We start from the raw sequence: 22,986 nt of genomic DNA, 5'->3' as shown, positions 1-22,986 counted from the left end.
CAATTTTCTTGGTCACACTTTATTACCAAAGAAACTTAAGATTTCAAAAATTTTGTCCTCAACACAACAACATTATTTCTGTTCATTTTTAATCATCGCTAACAACTTCTACTGGTGGTATATCTGGTGTATCCCAATCCACCTCCACTGTTCTGTGATCTGGATATGACAATGTTTCACGGGTTACAGGCTCGGATAACATCTATAAAATTAAAACATTTATTTTTATCAAGTTGCATGAATGGACTAGTATGGTGACCTAGTTTGTCTGCTGTTAATTTCTGTGTCATTTGGTCTCTCGGTGAAGAGTTGTCTCATTGGCAATAACACCACATTTTTTTTTATATAGTCTGGACATCCAAAAGGCTGAAGATTACTTACGGTCGATTTTATTAATTGTGTAGCCAAAGGTAATATCTTTGGTAAGCTTGCTTGTTAGCTGAACCGAGAAGTCATTGTTAGGTTAGATAAACTACCATACTTTAAGAGTAGACTAGTCCAACAGATAACCAATCTATCTGTCTGTTGGACTTGGCTACTTCGAAATCGGCTGTAATGTGTGACAGTAGAAAATTTACATCTTCTTCACATATTCCAAATTAATCTGAAATGTATCCATTGGACACAGATGATGCCCACCTTGCATATAATGTTTTATAGGGCACGACTCAAGAACAATTTAAGTAATTAATGCTACCAAAATTCGTACTTGACATAAGTTTTGTAGTAATAAGCATTGTGTATAACTTTCAAAACAAATTTTTGAGGCAGTTTAAGGTAGAGGAAGGCAACAAAATATTCAGCCATTTTTCAATTTGTAAAAGGGCACAACTCTAGAACGGTAAAAGTGACACCACAAAAATTTTAAAATTGAACTGTATTTTGTGGTAAAAATCATTGTGTATAAGTTTAACAACATTTAATTGATGCTAGCTTAAGTTATAGAACTGGGACAAAAAATTCAGCAATTTTTCCATTTGTAAAGGGAACTCTGGAACAGTTACATGTAAAGTGACGCCACAAAATTCAAACTTTATCTGTGTTTTGTTGTTTTATGTAAAATATGTATAAGTTTCATAACATTTGATTGAGATAAAAATTTAGCAATTTTTCATAAATTTGTAAAGAGGCATAACTCTAAACTGATATAAACCAAAATTCTAATTTTATCTGTGTTATGTAGTACATGTAATAAGCAATGTGTATAAGTTGTATAAGGTTCATAATATTTAGTTGTGGCAATAGTAAGAGAATTAAAAAATCAATTTCAGGACATATAGACATTGAAGGGAAAACTTAATGCCCCAAAATGGATCTCAATAATTTTGCTCAAGAAATTACTTTATTTCAGAGTCTTTAAAATGGTAAACAAAAATCCTTATATTTCCATAACAACAACTGCATTCTATATATGCATTTTATGTTCAAACATTCTGTAAAGTTTTAAAGATCTGGGTTGAAACCTGTAGTAACATTTAAAAGCTGGAGGTGATCCCAGATAAGCATGATTGCAAGAAAGTATAGTTATAAAGTTCACATCTCTTTTAACTTCAGTTTTATTTCAGATATAAATAATCTTATGACTATCACACCTACATGTACAGTGTTCTGCCCAGGTCCTTTTCGCATCATGGAAATGTAATGCTATATTTCTTAAATGTGATGCTTTCTAAGTTTATATCCTTATAGATTATGTTTATGGATGTGATGCTACATGTATAATTTTTAGAAAAAAGATGATGTTTCAAACTTCCCTGTTTATGAAATATCTAGGGAGAACACTGCATGTGCAGTTCCTTCTTAAAAGTGTGAAGGAAATATTACTTACCACATAATGGATAAGGACAAATGCCAAAACATTCCCTAATAACATCATGTTTTGTTTTCTAGATTTAGCTTGATATCCCTCCTGCCAGGATCCTGTAGGCTGAGGTAAATCATCCATTGTGGTCTTTGTTATTACAGCTATTTCTCTTTCAGACATGTGACCACCCATATTTCTGACAGATTGTCTCCCTAAAAATATATTGAAAATATAACATGGATAATTTTGAACTAGAAAAAAAAATCTCAAAGATTTAAGAAAAATTAGAAATAAAACATGAAGAATAACTTGTCATGAGTTATTTTCCCCTACTGGCCTTAGTCATACCCTTCCTAATTCATAAGATTTTTGTTATAAATTTCTATTTTATATAATAATTTTCAGCAAAAGAGTAGTTCTCTCAAAAGCTGATTCAATGACGCAGTGCATAATTTCCCTTCCACAACACTAAGGATATGTGAGACTTCATGCTAACAGTAAAATTATGTATCATATGTGTATTTATTCTCTGCACAATCAGAGAAAATTTTTAAATACAGTCAGGGGTACTCAGGGATCTCCATGGCCTGTTTAACGATGGCGCCCCGCCATCGTTCAAGTGTCTTGCGCCATCGTCAAATGACTCGCGCCATCGTTAATTGTCTTGCGCCATCGTTAAATTGTCTTCCGCCATCGTTAAATTGTCATCACAAAGATCGCTAATCACTTGTACCTGAGCTTGTACAGGTAGATCAACAAACCAGACAGGAGAATACTATCTGAGGATAGACGATCCATTTGTCGAATTAATCAACTAAGTTTCAGCAAATGATTATGATGATTTAGATTAAATAAATAAATTATTAATCTAGTTACAAAGAAAACAGTTTAACAAGTCGAACACGTGCTTTATTTTGACTTACGCAATCAGCATCCCCCTTTTTTAAGAAGTACAAAGTAAGACGAAAAACAGTAAATATTATTTCATCGCAAATAACTCGAGTACTACTATAACGATAATTTAGAATTACTTTAAAAGTTTAAAAGTAAAAACTTAAATATTTCCTGTAAAGAAATATCGTATCGTAATTCCGAATTCATTTCATATATTACAATCAAATTGATACATCCGCGTTTCCGGTTTCTATTCAGACTCGAAAGATGCATGTTGCACAGCATCAATTTGCCAGATAAAGTCATTAAAAACCTTTTCATTTGTCAACGTTTGCTTTACAAATCTCTTTTACATAACCCGTACGAATCGGTAATGGGTTCTGAATTTGACAGTGTCCATGAAAAATAAGCTCCACATCATATGATTTTTAACCCCAATAACAATTACCAACCAGATGCTCCGCAGGGTGCAGCTTTATACGACCGCAGAGGTTGAACCCTGAACGGTTGGGGCAAGTATGGACACAACATTCAAGCTGGATTCAGCTCTAAATTTGGATTGTGATTAAATAGTTGACACAGCATAGGTTTTGGACACAGAATGAATGTGGTCTAATGAACTTAAAATAATTTTTTCGTCTTTGAGCAATCACTATGCTGTTGAATATTAATCCTCTCAAAAAAATGTTTGAAGAATTTTCTTTTTATTTATGAAATCTGAAATGAGAAAAATTTAACCCCCCCATTTTTTTTTACATCCCCCTTTCCCTTTTTTCAAAACTGATCTCAATTCAAATTTCTAATGGAGTTTGCAACAATAACTACTCATTTAAATACATCATAAAATATTAAAATGTAACAAAAAGTGCTTGTTATCACTGAATGGTAAAGATTGTTTTAATTTATCAGTTGGTAGTAAAAGTGAATATACATTGTGTATTGTATAAAACAATGATTTAAGTTGATTCAACTACTATTCTGGACAAAGAAAGATAACTCCAATCAATTGAAAATTTCTTGCTATTGCACAATTAGATATTTCTTGCTATTGCGCAATACTGTGCAATTGAAAATTTCTTGTTATTGCACAATACTGTGCAATTGAAGATTTCTTGCTATTACTGAATACTGTGCAATTGAAAATTTCTTGCTATTGCACAATACTTAATATAATAATTTTGGATCCTGATTTGAACCAACTTGAAAACTGGGCCCATAATCAAAAATCTAAGTACATGATTAAATTCAGCATATCAAAAAAGCCAAAGAATTCAATTTTTATTAAAATCAAACTTAGTTTAATTTTGGACCCTTTGGTATTTAATGTAGACCAATTTGAAAACGGGACTAAAAATTAAGTATCTACATACACAGTTAGATTTGGCATATCAAAGAACCCCAATTATTCAATTTTTGATGAAATCAAACAAAGTTTAATTTTGGACCCCGATTTGGACCAACTTGAAAACTGGGCCAATAATCAAAAATCTAAGTACATTTTTAGATTCAGCATATCAAAGAACCCCAAGGATTCAATTTTTGTTAAAATCAAACTAAGTTTAATTTTGGACCCTTTGGACCTTAATGTAGACCAATTGGAAAACGGGACCAAAAATTAAGAATCTACATACACAGTTAGATCCGGCATATCAAAGAACCCCAATTATTCATTTTTTTATGAAATCAAACAAAGTTCAATTTTGGACCCTTTGGGCCCCTTATTCCTAAAAAGCTGTTGGGACCAAAACTCTCAAAATCAAACCCAACCTTCCTTTTATGGTCATAAACCTTGTGTTTAAATTTCAAAGATTTCTATTTACTTATACTAAAGTTATGGTGCGAAAACCAAGAATAATGCTTACTTGGGCCCCTTTTTAGCCCCTAATTCCTAAACTGTTCAGACCTCAACTCCCAAAATCAATCCCAACCTTCCTTTTGTGGTCATAAACCTTGTGTTTAAATTTCATTGATTTCTATTTACTTATACTAAAGTTATTGTACGAAAACCAAGAATAATGCTTATTTGGGCCCTTTTTTGGCCCCTAATTCCTAAACTGTTTGAACTAAAACTCCCAAAATCAATCCCAACCTTCCTTTTGTGGTCATAAACCTTGTGTCAAAATTTCATAGATTTCTATTTACTTAAACTAAAGTTATAGTGCGAAAACCAAGAAAATGCTTATTTGGGCCCTTTTTGGCCCCTAATTCCTAAAATTTAGGGACCAAAACTCCCAAAATCAATCCCAACCTTCCTTTTGTGGTTATAAACCTTGTGTTAAAATTTCATAGATTTCTATTCACTTTTACTAAAGTTAGAGTGCGAAAACTAAAAGTATTCGGACGACGACGACGCCAATGTGATAGCAATATATACGACGAAAAATTAAAATTTTTGCGGTCGTATAAAAATACAAGAAATCTACATGGGGACCTTCATGACAGCTTTTAGTCATTCTCGACTAAGGGGGGACCATGAGACTTGGCATTTGAATGGTTAAAAACGGCAATAAATGATAATATTGATACATCTAATTCTATAATGAAAGTTCAAATAAATATAATTTAAATAAGCAATGAATTAGCATGTTCACCATTCCTTGTATGGAGGGATAAAATACTTCAGATCGCGCTACACTGTACAGCATCGCGCTACACTGTACAGCGTAGACACGGTTTGTAATGGTGAAAGTTCCTCCATCGTTCAATTTTCATCCATGGAGATCCCTGGGTACTACTTGTACAAGTAATTTTTATTTACTTTTGAAGGTAAAATAAAAAATATACTTATATAAGTAAATTTACAACATAAGGATTTTTTATTTAAACATGTGTGACGGAATTGCTTTCCCTTAGAACATGTGGTAGATACTTAGCCAGCCGTAAGCGGTTGAGCTAAGGAATTACTTCTTTAGCTCAGTCATGAAGTCATAAGATGAATTATGCTCTCCAGTTACACATGTTTAATGAGATTTTATTTTCCGACCATGCAGAAATATTTATAGAATAATTACTAATCGAAGAATTCAAATAGAGAAAAATATTCAACGAGTGGCCAAACAACACATTAATTCACGAATGGACGTAGCGCATGAGTTAATTATCAGTGTTGTTCGGTCACCAGTTGAATATTTTTCGATATTTGAATTCTTTAATTAGATTATCTTTTCATTACATTGGCAAATGGCTTTTTTTAAAGAAATTAATGTAAAACATGTAAGGAACTTTATCTTTTTTCTACGCATTAACAATTTGTTTTGATCTCCCGTTATCGACGTCTTGACAACGCCTATTGTTGTGTGATGTCAGAGAGTAGAATAACCACACAATTGCACTACACAATAAAATTTATCATTCATGATGACACGAGGTCCCACAAGAACAGTGATATTGTTGTCCTTAAATTAATGGAGAATAAAGGCTTTTTCCCCTGGAGAAGAATCCCAATTTGAAAAAAAAATGGCTTAAAATTATTCCCAAAAAGACAACTTTTTTCCCAAACAGTGCAGTTTCAGTAGTAATTGTTCGTGAATTCAAACTGAAAAACACTCATTTATAAGTTTTTCATGCCTAAAATAACTATATGTGCAGATTTGAGGGTCTATTTATGTATCACACTGACAATAAGGAGTCTTATTTCAAAGCAGGGTTTGGCTCTTGAAAAGGGGTCTGTAAATTGAAGTTTCAGTCAAATTCATGGTTTATTCTAAATTTTCCAATTTGATGAAAATTACGCGTATTTTCCCAATAAAAAAGGGTAGAGGTAGTTTTGAAAAAAGCCAACAATATCATTGAAGAAAATGCACAGGAGAAATAAATGAAACTTGATAAAAATCGTGTTTTCATGATCCTAGCTAAAAAATGTAATCATAAGTATTGAATGCTTCTTTTTGTAACTTCATAAGGTTGTAAAAGCATTGACTGTGCGCACATTTTTAGAATGAAGCGCTTTCGGGCTTCATACAAAATGTGCTTCGGTCAATGCTTTTACACCCCAATGGCAATGAAGTTACAAAAAGAGGCATTCAATTCTTAAATAAAATAATCTTATTAATTGAACTTTTTGTTTCATTGGACGTCTATGTGATAAAAACCGGCATGTGCATTCATGAAAATATTTTTTATCATGTTCATACAAAGTAAACTAACCTTCATCTGTTTATCTCAAAAATTCATAAAAAAGGATACAAATCTACAATTTACCGATAGTAAAGTTTATTTCACATGCCACTGAACTTAACTTAAATAAATTAAAATTACCAAGAGCATTTTTAATTGCTAGTCTTGAGACGGGAAGCAGTCTTGTAAGCATTTTGAAGGACAAGTTGGTCTGCAATGGCTGCTTATTTCGGCCCTCTCTAGAGTTTACATAAAAGGTGGAACCAGATACTTTTAGAGCTAGGATTGCAACCAAATCATCAATACGCAAGGAACCAGTTAAAAATGTAAACAGGAAATGGATCGATTAGAATGGAGCGAAAGCGATATTTTTGACAAGCCTGGTGAAAGTTTTGTCTGTCAGCAAGCTGTTGTTTCACTTTATGATGGAGAAGATAAAGTATGCTCCCTTACAATTTCGACCTATTTCTTTATCTCTATTTCAAGAATGGAAAATTTACCTTAAAATATAAGGGAGATAATATAAAAAAGAAAAAATCTAAAATAATTACACATTATGGTTTAAACAAGGACGTATGTTATTTATACGTCCTTGGTTTAAAAAAGGGAATACTGTAAATTTAAAAATTATTGCGAAAAATGAGACTGGGTTATGTATACATGTACAGTCGTCCCCGGTGTTCGCACAGCCTGTGATATGGCGCATTAGCTGATTTCGTCATATCAACACAGTAACACTAACAAAATTGTTCTTGTTATTGTTTTAGCCTCCCGTATAGCTTCCCGTAGGGATAAAAAACATTAAAATTGATAAGTTCAAGAGTTAATTAATACTTGCAATCCCGTGATTTGCTATATTTGGCCAATGTCCATTAAAAAAATTACATCATCAGATAAAAATTGTTTTATTTAAGTCAAATTTATATCAGATTGAAATAATTTTTGCTGTGTATCCAGGGATGATTCCACTATATAGTTTAGGGCCGCTTAACGGCCCTTAATTCGGCCAGCGGCCCCCAAAAAATGTACATGAAAATGAATTCCCAATTCAGGAAAATAAAATAAAAATCGATATTTCCGGAAAAGTATCTGTCACCGATTAAGGCAACTATAATTTTTCATAGTTTGTTGTCAAAACGTTTTAAAATCCAGATAAGAATGATTTTTACGATCGCCAGTGATATTGTTGTCTTTTTTCAAAACTACCTCTACCGTTTTTCATTGGGAAAAATGCATATTTTTTATTGAAATTGGGAAATTTGTATATTTTATTCTGAACACATCTCCGATTTTTGCTGACCTTTGCTGTCTTTTTGCACTGTTTTTTCATTTATATTTTGGTTGTCAGACATTTTCAACCTGAAAGATACTTTTCGGAGAGGGGAAAGAAACAGAAGCAATGATGGTACTTAATGCATTGAAAACTACCTGTGTTACAAACACCATGATGATTCTGATCAGAAAACCGGATCTCAAAAGTGCTTTCTAATATCAAAATAATAACATGAATACGATATTTACAAACATTACTACCAATGCCATCACTGTTTGGGGAAAATGTAAAACTTTTTGGGAGGGATTTTAAGCCATTTTTTTCAGTAATTGGGAATTTTCTCTAGGGGAAAAGGCCGATTTTCGGCTGTTATTTGAGGCAAACAATATCACTGATCGCATTTTATTAACAGTCAAAATTTGGCAAACAATTTTATCAGCCGAATTCAATTGATTAATATGTTATAGGAGTATTCGATCCTGTAAAAGCAGATCGCCCAGCAGGTTGATAAAAATGGGTGTCAAAGCAGACCGCGGCAGAGAGAAAATTCAAATTTCGATATAACATTGATTGATAAAGTTTAATGGGCGCCGATCTCGAAAAAACAGATCTCCCAGCAAAGCGGGTTATGCAATATGATGAAAACTTGTTTTGTAAAAGAAATTATTTCCTCAAAAGACAAAAGTTTGAGCGTTTTTTTGAAAATAATGTTGATGATAGACCATTCATGAAATACGATGTCATCATTATGGAACTATTTCAAAAGTTCTGAAGATGATTCAAATAATTTTAAAGAACACTGGTTCAATGCTTTAAATATCTTATCAAGTATATGAACTTTTGTAATTGCTTTTCTGAAGTTGACAATTGACCAGTTCAACTTGAACTCCATTTGAATCAAGGTAAATTTATAGAGATGACCTGCTGTTGAAAAAATACCCGATGAATGATTTTTCTCAGTGGTTTATGTTAGCTGAAATATATGTTTTTGTAATAGGCCTAGGTAACTATAGGTAATATGATAGACTAGTGCATCATGTTCAATGATATTCATGTAATAACAGTAGCCCATCCAGAATTATTCAAAATGTTACAAGTTACAACTTACATGAACATCAGTGTACAGGTTAAACTTAATAATATACATTTCCCGTTTTTACAGGAAAATGTTACTTCGTCTTAGATTTTATGCTTAAAAAATTCCCAATTAGAATAAAAATTCCCAATTTGATGTTCAAGGGACCCATTTGAAAACACCTGGAATCATCCCTGGTATCCTTGGCAGTGTGTTGGGTTCAAACTCAGCTATATTTCGTAGTATAAAACCTTTCCTTTATTCAAAATAAGCTATTTTTGGAAGACATGCGCAAAATCACCGGACATTGGAGGAACTCTCAGAACAGGGGTTTCCCTAATTTTGGACACACATTACACAAATTCTAGAGGATGAAACCATACAAACAGAAGATATTATGAAATAAAAGTATGTTATGAATGTGTTCACACAATATTATCCCATTATTGGTTTTATTAGTTGAATGAAGTGAAGTCATAAGTCTTAGGTGCACAGATACACCGGACTGCACTGTATGTACATAAATCCCTTCGAGAGCTGCAAGGGTACAGTGGAATCTGTGTAGACTCCCTTTCCTGATACACCTTATCCCTAATCCCGGCTGACCTGGTGGCTTGAACTTTTGACGCATACAACAATCACTTTTCCATTGTGGCGTCAGATATTGTGTTTTATGACATCAAAATTTTACGGGAACCTGTGTGATAATCAGTAATGGCGGACAAATAGCGATAAGGTGAATTAATGGAGATGTGTCACTATTAAACGTATTAACAATGTTCAATATTTACAAGGACAATCCCCACTCCAACACCAGGGAGTGTTAGGACACCGGGCAGAAATCGCAATAATTCAAACTGGCAATTCGAAATTTTTTGTATGATTTAAACAGGATTTTTCTAAATATCTCAAACATTGAAATCGCATTTTAGTCTAAAATGACAAAATCGCAACAATAAATGCACGGAATAATTTCTGAATTTAGAGAACTTAGTAGACAAGAACCACTCACTGTATAAATAATTGCTTTATAATCGTCAAAATGTTAGGTTGTATTAAAATAATATGGGAGAGTAGTAGTTTTGTTTATCTTCAAGGGTCAAACGGTCATATTCAGCTCCTGTTAGCTTAAAATTGGTTAGTGTTTTTTCGTGATCTGTCAAAATATCCTTATCGTGATTTGTCAGAGGTCTCAAATTATTATCATTACTGTCTTTTTGGGGTAAAATTTATCATGATTTTGTTGAAATCAGTTTATTTTTTATGGTAAAAATTTGTAACGTCAGCACTTTTTTTTTTAATAGAGGCTAACCTGGATTTGATCTTTGAGCCAGAAAACCAGACTGAATCATAATTACTCAAAACAAATTCTACAGAAACATTCATAGTACATAATATTTACTAAATGTTTTCAATATTACATTACCGTAGTATTTATAATTTTTATTTTCAGAGTTCTTTTGTTCATGGCCTACTAACACTGACTACACATAGATTACAATGGAAGGATCCTAAAAACAGAGTAAGTGTTTTAAAGCAAAGATATAACCCTCCATCCAAGTCACAATTTGTAAAAAAAAAACTATAGGTTAAAACACAGTGCCTTGGCTTACACCAAACAGCAAGCTATAAAAGGTACCAAAAACAACAATTGTAAAACTGTTCAAACATAATAACAAACCATCTAATTTACAATAATAAAAAACGAGAAACACTTGTGAACCACATAAAAAAAACGGCAATCACTGAATAATAGTTTCCAGTGTTCAGTGTAGTAAATCTATCCACTACTGACTAGTCTTGGATGTGTTTTAATGATGAGATTATGAATTTTTAGTTGTAAAAACAGCGTTTACCGTTGTAGGAAAGTGAATCAAGTCTTTTAATAATTTGCTTTATTTTTCAGTCGAGAATATTATCCTTGCCTCTATCATTGGTGATATTCTTGGAACAAGAAGCAGCTGGATTTTCTAAAAGGTATGTTACTTTGTAATATCAGATATATTGATAAGAAAACAGGTATACCAAATAAATTGTTCACAAAGATGTAACAAAATGGATCTTTATATTAATTTAATACCAAACGGAAAACAATAAAAACTTGCGGCAAAGATGGTAAACCACAAACATTAGGCGCTTAAAGATTTTAACACCATATCCAGATTTCGACAATTAATGTCTCTTCAGTGATGTTAGGGATCAAAAAAGGATTTGGAAGGCTATATAATTTACCTAAATTTAGGATAGACTCTTGAATTTTAAAGAGTCGAAATAGGATAAACAGATAATAAATACCAGAGGAAAAATATAATACAAACCCAAACGAAATAAATATAAACAATTCTAAATTGAAAACGAAATTCAAACCTATGATTGCTTTGGATAAAAATCGCAATTTTTGGGATACGATTGCTTTCAAGCAATCTGTAGACTTATACCGGTGGCTCAGAGCAATTTCCCTCACGTCAATCGTTTTATTCTAAACATTAAGGAACATCTCAGATTCTTATGATTGTCTTGCTTTAAAAGGTAAAAATTACACAAACAAAGGGATTGAACTTAATCAACTTTCCTATAATGTTCTTTTCATAATCTTCATGTTTGATAATTCCCTTGACTTCGATGTGTGTTTTTAACAACACGGAAAATCAGAATTAAGCAGTATTTATATTTAGTGTAGTTATAAATTTAGTAACACGTCAGAGGGAATTCCCAGTTTTGATAAAATGCGAGAGTTCTCTGAATACCGATAAATCTATTTCTGTCATAAAAGAACTGAAGTGGAGTTTTTCTTATATGTTACCGTTATGAAACTGATATTTGAGATTGTACTTCCATAAAGAAATTGAGAACCATCTAGTTCGTTTAATAAGCATTTAATATATCTTGCCCCAGGGTTTGATTTGGACATTATGCGCATGCGTATAGTTTTCTTGACTTTAAGGGGTTTTAGATTGAATGGTTGCTCTGGATTCCCCACTCAATTAATTAATTTATAACTCATGGGATCTTTTCTATGTATGTCTGCTATTGAGGGTTATTGTTGTTGCATAATTTTAAATCATATGCATCATTTAGATTAAAATAAATATATTCCACATCGTAGAACACCCCTTCAGGCGAAATGGAGTCTTCCATATTATCGTTTCGAGTCTCCCTTCCGGTAGTAACTCCGTGAATTCTGAATATAAACAAGACGTCGAGTATTAGCTCGTTCTGTCAATAAACGTCGTATTATATTAAAAACGAATGCAATTTAAACCGATAAATGTGTACGGAAAGGAGCCATGATGACTGACCCAAAGGAAATTAAATATTTAAAGAGTTAGGAATGGGGTTCCTCCGAGAATTAACGTAGGAAAAAAGGTGATAAGATACGAATTGAAATCTACATCTACATCTACATCATACGACGATCCATCAGCACATTGATGACTATACGTCGGCGCATCGCTAACAGACACTTAATAAAATATAATAACCAATGAGTGAAATAAAATACCTTCTCTGACATCTCTCACTCTGAGTCAGTCGGTGACTGCTGTGGAAAGTAAACTTGGTATTGATAGTACAAAAATAAAACACAATAGACCTAATTACATTGTTCATACACTTTTATCCGGGTTTGGCTATTTTGTAACTATTTTACATGTCTGTTTGTCATTTGAATTAGTTTTGAAAATAATATTATCCAGCTACATGCATACATGTGTCAATGAAACAATGGCAATCGTATCCCTCAGAGCAATCTGCTCTTTGATTATACATGTGCATGTAAAGCAAATTTCTTTGAGGAGTGGTCTAAATACAGCACAAACAAAAATTTTGAAAAAGACCAAATGAGTGAAAAAGTATAATCTAACAAAATGAATGTATATAATATATTTTATACACACTTCCCATCTAAAATATAATTTTAATTTTTTTTTCCATTTTGTACAGTGCAAAGATAGTGGTACATCTAAGTTCCCCTGAAAGCAACAAACCAGCTGGACCTAACAGACAAAGCAAATATAATTACATCAAATTGTCATTTAAACAATCAGGTGAAAGAGAGGTAATTTTATCAGGGTTATAACATCGAAAAATTATGAAATTTAGACTACCTCACAGCTTAATCACAAGACTGACACTCAGTAGATTCTGAATTATGCATGTGAGCAGTAACAACATCTATGAGGGTCTGGATTTGGTATACAGAATAGGGAATAATGGACAAAAAGAGAAAAACAAAGAATTGACAAATTTCACAGATTAGAGAAAAATAGACGCACAAAAAATAGAGAATGACTGGATGTGAGAATATGAAAAAAGAGAAAATGGTCTAAAAATACAAGAATAAAGAAAATAAAGGACCATTCATCTGGACCCTCATCTACTCATTAAAAGATACCTTGTTCATGCATACTTTTTTGGTTTTTTTTCTAACCTGATTCTGAAGATATTGTATGGATTTGTGTGTATGAGTCCAACTGTATGTTGAGAACACAAAAATATTTAAAAATTTACTAGAAAATAAAAGCATATTTAAAATAGTATATCTTAACATTAACCCATTACGATGTCTGAGGATACTAAAAGATTTGTCATTGTTGTGAGTTTGCTGCACTTTTATCGTAAAACACTTGTTATGATGGTTTATTTTAAAATAACGCACCTTTACAGTAATTGATTTACTAGAGAAATGTACATTATGTCCAGTATATTAAGTATTTTATTGTTGTAGTTTTTCAGGGAATTGTCAGAGCAGTTACAACAGAAAAGATGGCAGCAATCAATACCACAAGCTCAACCAACTGTAGCAGTAAGTCTTACTGTAATCATGGATGTTATCATGGGTTTTTAACTTTCAATTTCGATGCATAAGCTTTTTACCCAGCGGTTAGATCCACTCATACATAACATTAAAAAATGCACCTTGTATACTTTTTTTTGCATCCTAAAGACAATCCCAGTATATAACTTTTGATATTCAGCAACAATCTGGTTACTGACCTAAATTTCATGCTTTAGTAACTTTGACAAAGAAGTTTATATTTTGGTTCAATTTTCGGTATAAAGAAAAATAAATGTCATTTTATCAGTTGAGTTTTGATGCAAAACTAAGAATACATTAACATTTTCATCATGGTAATCTTCATTTTTCAAAAAGTTTGTTTCAAGTGGATAATCTAGCTACACATTTTGCTACAGACAAATTGCCAAATTTAGCAGTCACAGGCTCTCTTTAAATATTTTTTATTACTTTTTATTTAAGTCAAATGATTGTTTTCAGACAGGAAGACACAGAGGCATTATGGGTATAGAGAGATCAATACAACAGAAACAGAAAGCTACTGATACTAATATAACACAGTCATTTCAAGACCTCAGCAAACTTATAGAAAAGGTATGTTTTTTTCTGTTGTAGATTAAAACTATATGGGTTTTATCATTTCTATACACCTATCTCAAAACAAGATAAATGATTCTTTTATTTTATCTTAAGTTTATTATTGTACAAGTTCATTACACAACTATATTGTATACATGTAGAAACAATAGACTACATAAATTGTTTCTTTTCAGGCTAAAGATATGGTGGCATTATCAAAAACCATAGCAACAAAGATCAAAGATAAACAAGGGGACATAACTGAGGATGAGGTAACGTACAGGTTGAAATTTTACTAGATCTCCAATGACATTTCTTGTATTCACTTCATAACAAAAGCACAAACTCTGCAATTTTATTTTTGAAGTGTTATAATTTCTCATACTATTTATATTATTAAGATATAATTATTTTAGTGAAATATTATTGCAACTTTTTTTTAGAATAAAGTAATAATATGATACCAATTTGAAATTGCATAAAGCATGTTGTCTGGAATATCTTTCATCAGATATGCTCAAACTTTAATCATTTGTGCGCATCAAAACTAAGAGGGTCTAAAAATAAAGTCAGTAAAAGACCATGATTATCTTTGCTTGAGGGAAAACCTAGCTTAATAAGATATTCATAAGTTCTTAAACTGAAAGTTTCATTTGAATTGTCAGTTGATTAGCATATTGATAGAAAAAACGATATACTGATTTACGTGCAGACACTTCATGTTTCTGGAATAAAGTTCATCATGTATGCTCAAGAAGAAAACTTTTGTAAGGCAAATTTTTGAATTTAATGTTTAAGAACATCAAATAGAAAAGGTTTCATGATATGATTTGAAAAAAATATTGTGAAGGTCAGCTTTGCTTGAGAAAGTAGCAATCTCCATTTTTAAGAAATTTTACAAAATCCATTTGTAATTCTAAAACTGGATTTGATTTGAAATTGCAGATCTTGCTATAAAGATCCCTATGCATTAAGGTATCATCACAAAATACATTTTATCTCATATTAGACGACATTGGCTAAAATAAATTCACAAATATTGAAAGTTCACCACTAATAAATTTTTGGACATGTTTGAGCATTTGTCTGTACACTCTTTAAAAGGAAAAAAAATTAAAAAAATTAAGTGTTGTAAAAGGTAAATACATGTATTACCAAATTTAGCAAGCTGCCATAAATGTGGTCAGCATTTGGAACAATTGGTTGCTGACCTCAACTCAAACCTTGCCATCACAAACAGACATTTAGTAAATTTCTGGAGGAAAACATTTGTTCAAAGATTTGTTTATCATTAAAGTATTCAGGTGAATTAAACAAGATGTTACTAGTCTTTCATATTTTTAGACTGTGAAGTTTAAATCCTACCTGTTAAGTATGGGCATACCAAATCCTGTTACCAGGGAAACCCATGGAACAGGAGATAAATATAACACAGAACTAGCTAAGGAATTGTCAAAGGCATTAATGAATCCATTGAAGGTTAGTATAAATGATCAGGTCAGAATTTTGTTTCAATATATTATTCTTCAATTTAACAAGAGGGAACAAGGATTATGTATACTGGCCTCAGAACACAATTATTCTTCCCCTTGGCTACAATGCATTTTTTAGTTAAAGTCAAATTGAATTAAAAAATTTGCACCGCTACAAACATGAAATAAATTTAACTGCTTATAGACCATTATTATTCTAAAAAAATATGCTTGTCCCAGGACAATCCATCAGTGCTTTTTCTTTTGAGGGCCCTATTAGCATGCCAATGGTAGGATTTGAATCTTGAATAAATGACGAAGGCTGATTTCTACCCTACTTTCTTTTTGGCCAAATCACTACTTTCACTTTCAACAATAATTTTTTTCTACATATTTTACTTATTTCAATATATATGCAACTGATAGGACCACTTAAATAGTAAACATTCAAAGAAAACAGTAGACAGATTACTTGGGAAGAAATACCCCATATGGGCGTTTTTCAATAAAAACATACTTTCTTGTCCCAGCCACTTTAAAAAAAATGTGTTTGATCTTTGCAAGTAATTTTTTGTGCAGTCAGTACATTGAATTAGATATAACAATTGTAAGCAAAGAAACAGTTTATTTTTTAGAGAGATTGATAAGATATTGATTCCTGAATGGTCCAAAACAACCAAAATGGCATGTCCCTAGACCGCCTGTTCAACATTCATACTCTCAAATATCGTAAAAAAATGAAGAAATAAATATTAATTTTACTTAATATAAGTTTTTTAATAATTCAAAAGTATGTTTAGAGCCAACATATTTTAATAAACAGCTTTTAACATAGGATTTTTTATTTTAGAAGGTGTGTCCCTAACACAATGTCCACTACGAAACGAAGTCATTAAAACTTGCTTATAAACAGTTTTATAAAATCAATGTAATTTTTTGTTTGCAAGAGATATAAACATTAGGGTCTTACAAAGAAGTGATGCTTTTATAACGGCAATTAAACTGTTGGTAAGAAAAATTGAGCACATCAAATGGACCAGAGTGATACCGTATTTTTGTAAATGTCCACTACGAAACGGGTCAAATCTCCTTCAGTAACTGGTTTTAAAATTATGAAAAAAATATCAGTGTACAGCTTAATAACGCTTTGATACAGTCAGTCTTGTTACTATTGCAATATTGGGGTTGTGAGAAAAAAATTAAACATGTGAATACGTCCCCTACGAAACGGTCCCCTACGAAACAAGTTTGGGAGAAAAACGTTTCGTAGTGGACACTACCACTACCATGCAGTCTTTTTTTACTCTTTTTTCAATTATATTCGTGCAAAGCAAATAACAAAAGTTAGTTTCATGTAATTTTTATTATGTTTTTATTAACATAGAATAGGGTTGATGTCAACTACGAAACTTTTTGTCCACTACGAAACGCATCAAAATGTCCACTACGTTACATGAGTTGTACCTTCATATGTGAAGTACTGTCTAATCTTTATCAATAAAAAATGGTTCTCCAATTCAGAAAAAAATGAGATTTTTCTAGTATATAACGTAAACAAACTGGAATGTCTATAGGAAACATTTAAAATTGCAAAAATATGTGTGTTTAGAAGCAGTTTCGTAGGGGACTTTTGTCCCTACGAAACAGTACACAAATTATTAAAATAATATCATTTTAAAAAGTATTTAAGATTACACTTTTTGTTTACAAACAGGTCTATAATAGAGGTATTCAAAATAACTCTTGAAAATAAATTTTAGACTAGTTGATTTTCCATTTTTTTTAGGTCTGAAAGGAACGCTTTTATTGAAAAACGCCCATATAATAATTGGGAACTATATTCCTAGACCACGAACAAAGGGAATTAATTGTGATCTGAGGCCTACTGCATTTTTGATGATGACAAATAAACGATGGCATATATCAACATCTGTGATGATATTCACATCATTTACAAAACCCATGTAAAGCATATTCATAATTTTTTATGGATAGGCAAAGAAGAAATTTTACTATTACAAGGGGACTGTTTAGTCCTTGAATTCCAAAATCAAAAAGTATGGTAAACCAAACTACCCACAAATTTACTTTATTGTAACTACCCCCTGCTTCCTTCCACCCAATGACCCTCAGAAATGAATAACAAGAGATGTGCAACCTTCCCATACATCTTTTCTTGGATTAGCCATAAGACACGGAAATCACTGACATCTCATAAAATTTTGATTTCCCAAACGAAAATGTCTTACATCTTAAAAAAAAGTTATTGTTTTATGATATCAATATTTGTGTGTAACAAATTCCTAGTCAATATCAACAGATTCCCAAATAGCTTACACTTTATTCCAAACTTCAAACCAGTCATCTGGAAAAAGTTTTTTTGGCAAAAGACTTAAATAATTGAAGGAGTATGCCAGTTGCAAAATTATAGTAACAAACAGAAAGCTTCTAATCTAGATGATACATTTAGTAATCTGAAAAAATGAAAGTAATTTATTAAATATCTTCAACTATATTATTTATTTAGGAATCAGGAGGCATTATGACTCTGACAGATGTTTATTGTAGAGTAAATAGAGCCAGAGGCATGGAGGTAGATATAAAAAAAGTTTTAATAAATGTCTTTATATTTCAAATATGGAGTACTGTAACAGAATAGGTTTTCCAACAAGATTTAGATTTTTCAAGTTTTGTTATTGTGTAAAGATGAAAGTGTGATATATGACGGTTTGCCCCTGATACATCATTATTGTGGTTCCCATTTCAGAGTATTTTGTGAATATAAGTGAACCACAAATTGAAATGATTAACAAAAGATTAATTTTCTTATGGCTTGTATGTAGAATTAGTTTTAAATCCGTGAAAATGCAACATAGCCTGAATCAACAAAATTGATAACCACAATGAAAATTATCCACAAGATGTATTTCCTTTCTAAAACATGATGTTGGGTATACATTGGTGAGCAGGAAATCTCAATACATCTAGTTATATAGTATTTAATTGTCTACTTCTTTAATTTCAGTTATTATCTCCTGAAGATTTAATTAATGCCTGTGAAATGCTGGAGATCTTAAGGTTACCTTTAAGGTTAGTAGTTCATTAAGGTCATTTTACAATATCCAATTTAATTATGTATCTCAACAGTGATATTTTCATTTATAATAAGTGTTCAAATTGTTTAAAATTGCTGATGCTCTATTAACCCTGAGTCAAAATAACATCTCTATCTCATTGATCAAAGAAATACACTTAGCATAGGTGTTATAACTGTTTCAGTGCTTGATTCTACATACAACTAATGAAAAGTCGGCTTATAACTTATCACTTCCAACTACTGTGGATTCATTATTATTCGTTGGTTACCAATTTTCGTGGGTTTCGTTGTTACAGGTGAACCACAAATTCAAATGTTCAACGAACAACATATTGCCAATAATCTTTATATACAGAGATTGTCAAAACCACGAAATCAAATATCCACGAATATGCAAGTTTTCAGCAATCCATGAAAATTGATATCCACGAAAATAAATGTATCCACAGTACTGTGATTCATTTATTTTCGTGGGTATCAATTTTCGTGGATAGAGAAAAAAAGACATTTTGTGGTATATGTAAATTCGTGGATCGCTGATAACAACAACAAAAAATTAGATACGTAATTTGTGGATTTCTTTTTGATTTAGGAGATCATATAACCTCCTTGGTTTGATCAATAATAAAACAAAACAAAAAAGAAGGAAGGAATTTATTGAAAAAGTTTTGAATTGTCAAAATCCTCGCTTGGTCATTCTAGGTTAAAGTGTTCATTGATTACACTTTGATTACAATAATGGACAGGGACAACTAATTATTTGTTTGTTTTAAAATTTATAAATTCTTGTCTGAATTCTATAAGGCATTCAAAATTTTATGATTGGAAGCTCATTTCCCTAATCACGATATAATAAACAGTGATATAAGTATAAGGTGTGAAAATAAATGTTCCTGTCATAAACAATATTACCTACGGGCAATATCCCCTACTTAATCCTATTGATTTTTAATCACTGGTAAACCAAACTATGACACGGTAATTAACAACTTGCAGTTATTTTCCATGAACAGTTTTAATCAATTTTAAAAAGTAAATTATCACTGATATTCGATATATTTATTATTGATTTAATCAAAATACATGTATCTTCTTTCAATAAAAAACATGTGTTATGTTACAATGTTTATCGCTAGTCAACACTATACTAGAACTGCATTACATAACCGGAAATAAACATCCGACTCCATACACATTTCTCTGGATTATTCTTCGTTGAATTTTTAAATTCGTGGTTCACTGTGACCCACGAAACCCACGAAAATTGGTATACCACTAATAAAAATAAATCCACAGTATATGTATTAGGGTATAACTATTGTTCTGCACTTCAATACGTTTTCCGACGGAAACATAAATCAAATTGGGAAGGCTTAACTTAAGTTCTATGAGTCTTTGAATGCACTGCCTGCTGGCCTCCAAGACTGGCATATCTTAGTACTATCCAATTGGAATTTGCAGCTCTACAAATACTTATATCTGATTGGTTCGTTAGATTTCTTTTCCTTTGGTTTACACTTCGCAAATTGTATAAGACTCTCTGAATGTTTTACAATTATTTTTGTTTCTAACATTGATACAGATTGAAGACATTTGATAGTGGAGTAATGGTGTTACAACTACAATCTCATGATGAAGAGCAAATCATTAAAGATACAACAAAAACTGTAAGTTAGGAATACTGTGGGAGTATGAACTAAATGTTTTCAAAAATCACATGGAATGACATTTTTAAAATGATTATTTTTATTCTGTAAAGTGTTTTTTTTGTGTTTAATAATTAGATCTGTATTTTGTAGTGTTAAAATTGTGAATTATTTCCCTTTGGTCAGACATTTAAAATAAGGAGATGTGATATGATTGCAAAAACGACAATGTTCCATCAGGAACCAAATGTCGTGGTTATTAAACAACTATTGATCATGGTACAACCGTCAACATTGCATTGCCACTGGACGTTAAGCAACCAACAATCAATCAATCAACATTGCATTTGTTTTAAAAAAAAAAATGACTTGAATTTTGACACAGTTGGCTTTTAATCAGCTTTAAAAAATAAAGTTGTATAATTGGTTCCATATTATTTTGATTATTACAATTTATTCTATGTTTACTTCTTTTGTATTATTCTGGGAACCCAATATCGACTGTTTATTTTGTAGTAGAATTTGTTTTTTAATAGAGACTGAAAGTTTCAATTAACCTATGTGTTTCACAAAATGATTAACTGTAGTTTTATATTTTTAGGTGGAAGAACACCAGTCAATGACTTCAGAAGAATTATCTCAAAATGCTGGAATATCTGTGATATTGGCAAAGGAAAGGTAGGTTACTCTGGTAGTTTTGGGGTAAATTTTACTCCACATAAAGATAAAGTTGCCTAAATGTAAGTGCCCCAAAGGAGTTAAGTTATTGATGTCAAAAATAATTACCAGACTGACCAAAAATGAAGACAATGTTGATGGATTGTATGATTGCTGTCTTTCCTGAAGCGAGATTCAGATAACAAGTTGACTCAGGGATATATCTTGCTAATGACATAAGAGACTTTTACAACAATTACAAATTGACCCGACTGAAGCAAGAAATAGTATTGCCTTTTTGACTTGTTGCAGGAAAAAAAGTAAAACAAAACAATTGCAGACTGTATTTAGGGACAACAAATGACATTTCCCCATTTCAGCTGTTGGCTTCAAATAACAATTGTTCATTAATTTGATTTTTTTTTGGAAAAACCACAACATCAATAATTACACATTAATTCATTTGAATATAGCTTTAGAATTATGTCCAATGTTCCCAACAACCAAACTTAATAATGTTATTACAGCTGGTTGCATTGAGTGTGTAGGTAAAGGTATTATCTTTGGTTAGCTTGCTTGCTAGCTGAACCGTGAAGTCATTATTAGGTTATGTAAACTTCCCTCCTGTAAGAGTAGACAAGTATGACAGATAATCTATCTACCGGTATAGTCTGTAGGACTAGGCTACTTCGAAAGGAGGGTAGTATACCTTATCCAATAATGACTTCACGGTTTAGCTAGCAAGCAAGCTAACCAAAGATATTACCTTTAGCTACACACTCAATGCAATCAGCTGTAATGAAAGTTGAAGAAAATAGTTGTAACTTTAGTGTAAAAAAAAATATTGCATTTCTATTTATTTTATCAAATCAACATGATCAAAATGATACAAACTAGAATTTGTGAATGGTAGATATTTCCAGACATGTTAAACTTATTATTTCTGTGATATTTTTCAGATTACTGTTGACAGAAAAAGTTGGTGGAGTTTGTCGAGATGAGAGTGTAGAAGGACTTAGATTTTATCCTAATTTATTTTTGACAAAATGTTCATAGTATAATTGTATAGAATTGTAAAATAAATATTAATAATAAAGTTGTTTTAACATGTGATTGAAAGTCAGAAAGAAAATAAATGCTATTGTTCATAACTGTCCAGACCTTAACCTAAGGTCAAGGTCATATTTCTAGTTAATAAATTGTAATTGGGTTTTTATTGCATATCATTTATTGATTGAATTTAGTGTGCTTAATTTGTTCAGTATCTCAGATTTAGAGGCAGTAGGTCAACTATATTTGGTGTATTGATTGGTTGTAAGGTGTACATGTCAGACTGGTAGGTTTTATATGACCTTGACCTGATTTGCATGGTTCATCGGTGGGTGTTTGGTTTTTGTGTTTTGGTCTGTTTCTCATATACTATAAACAAAATGTTAACTATATTTAGTGTATTGAATTGTAATGTGTACGTGTTGATCTGGCAGGGTTCATCAAACCTTAGACTCATTTTCATGGTTTAATGGTCAATGTTTAGTTTCCCAGTTTAGTATGTTTTCAGATACTTTGTATATGTATGGC

At 31.6% G+C, this 22,986-nt stretch overlaps 2 protein-coding genes across 2 annotated transcripts; one reads left to right on the top strand and one right to left on the bottom strand.

The window, feature by feature from the left end:
* LOC143042107 (uncharacterized) lies at positions 1–7,112 on the bottom strand. The gene is made up of 3 exons (XM_076214360.1): positions 6,956–7,112; positions 1,829–2,016; positions 1–202 (listed from the first exon to the last, which is right to left on the bottom strand). The coding sequence occupies exons 1-3, from the start codon at positions 7,005–7,007 to the stop codon at positions 89–91; spliced, it is 354 nt and encodes a 117-aa protein (XP_076070475.1). The 5' UTR covers positions 7,008–7,112; the 3' UTR covers positions 1–88.
* Positions 7,105–22,504, top strand: LOC143042106 (vacuolar protein-sorting-associated protein 36-like). Its single transcript, XM_076214359.1, has 13 exons — positions 7,105–7,253; positions 10,616–10,684; positions 11,069–11,139; positions 13,105–13,219; positions 13,889–13,966; positions 14,438–14,551; positions 14,731–14,808; positions 15,881–16,015; positions 18,536–18,601; positions 19,034–19,098; positions 20,688–20,772; positions 21,353–21,429; positions 22,368–22,504. The coding sequence occupies exons 1-13, from the start codon at positions 7,152–7,154 to the stop codon at positions 22,462–22,464; spliced, it is 1,152 nt and encodes a 383-aa protein (XP_076070474.1). The 5' UTR covers positions 7,105–7,151; the 3' UTR covers positions 22,465–22,504.
* Positions 22,505–22,986: the final 482 nt, after the last annotated feature.

Source organism: Mytilus galloprovincialis, chromosome 8 (assembly GCF_965363235.1).
Source record: "Mytilus galloprovincialis chromosome 8, xbMytGall1.hap1.1, whole genome shotgun sequence".
NCBI lineage: Eukaryota > Metazoa > Mollusca > Bivalvia > Mytilida > Mytilidae > Mytilus > Mytilus galloprovincialis.
Note: the sequence above shows the minus strand (reverse complement) of the source record. Positions and strands in the feature narration are given on the sequence as shown.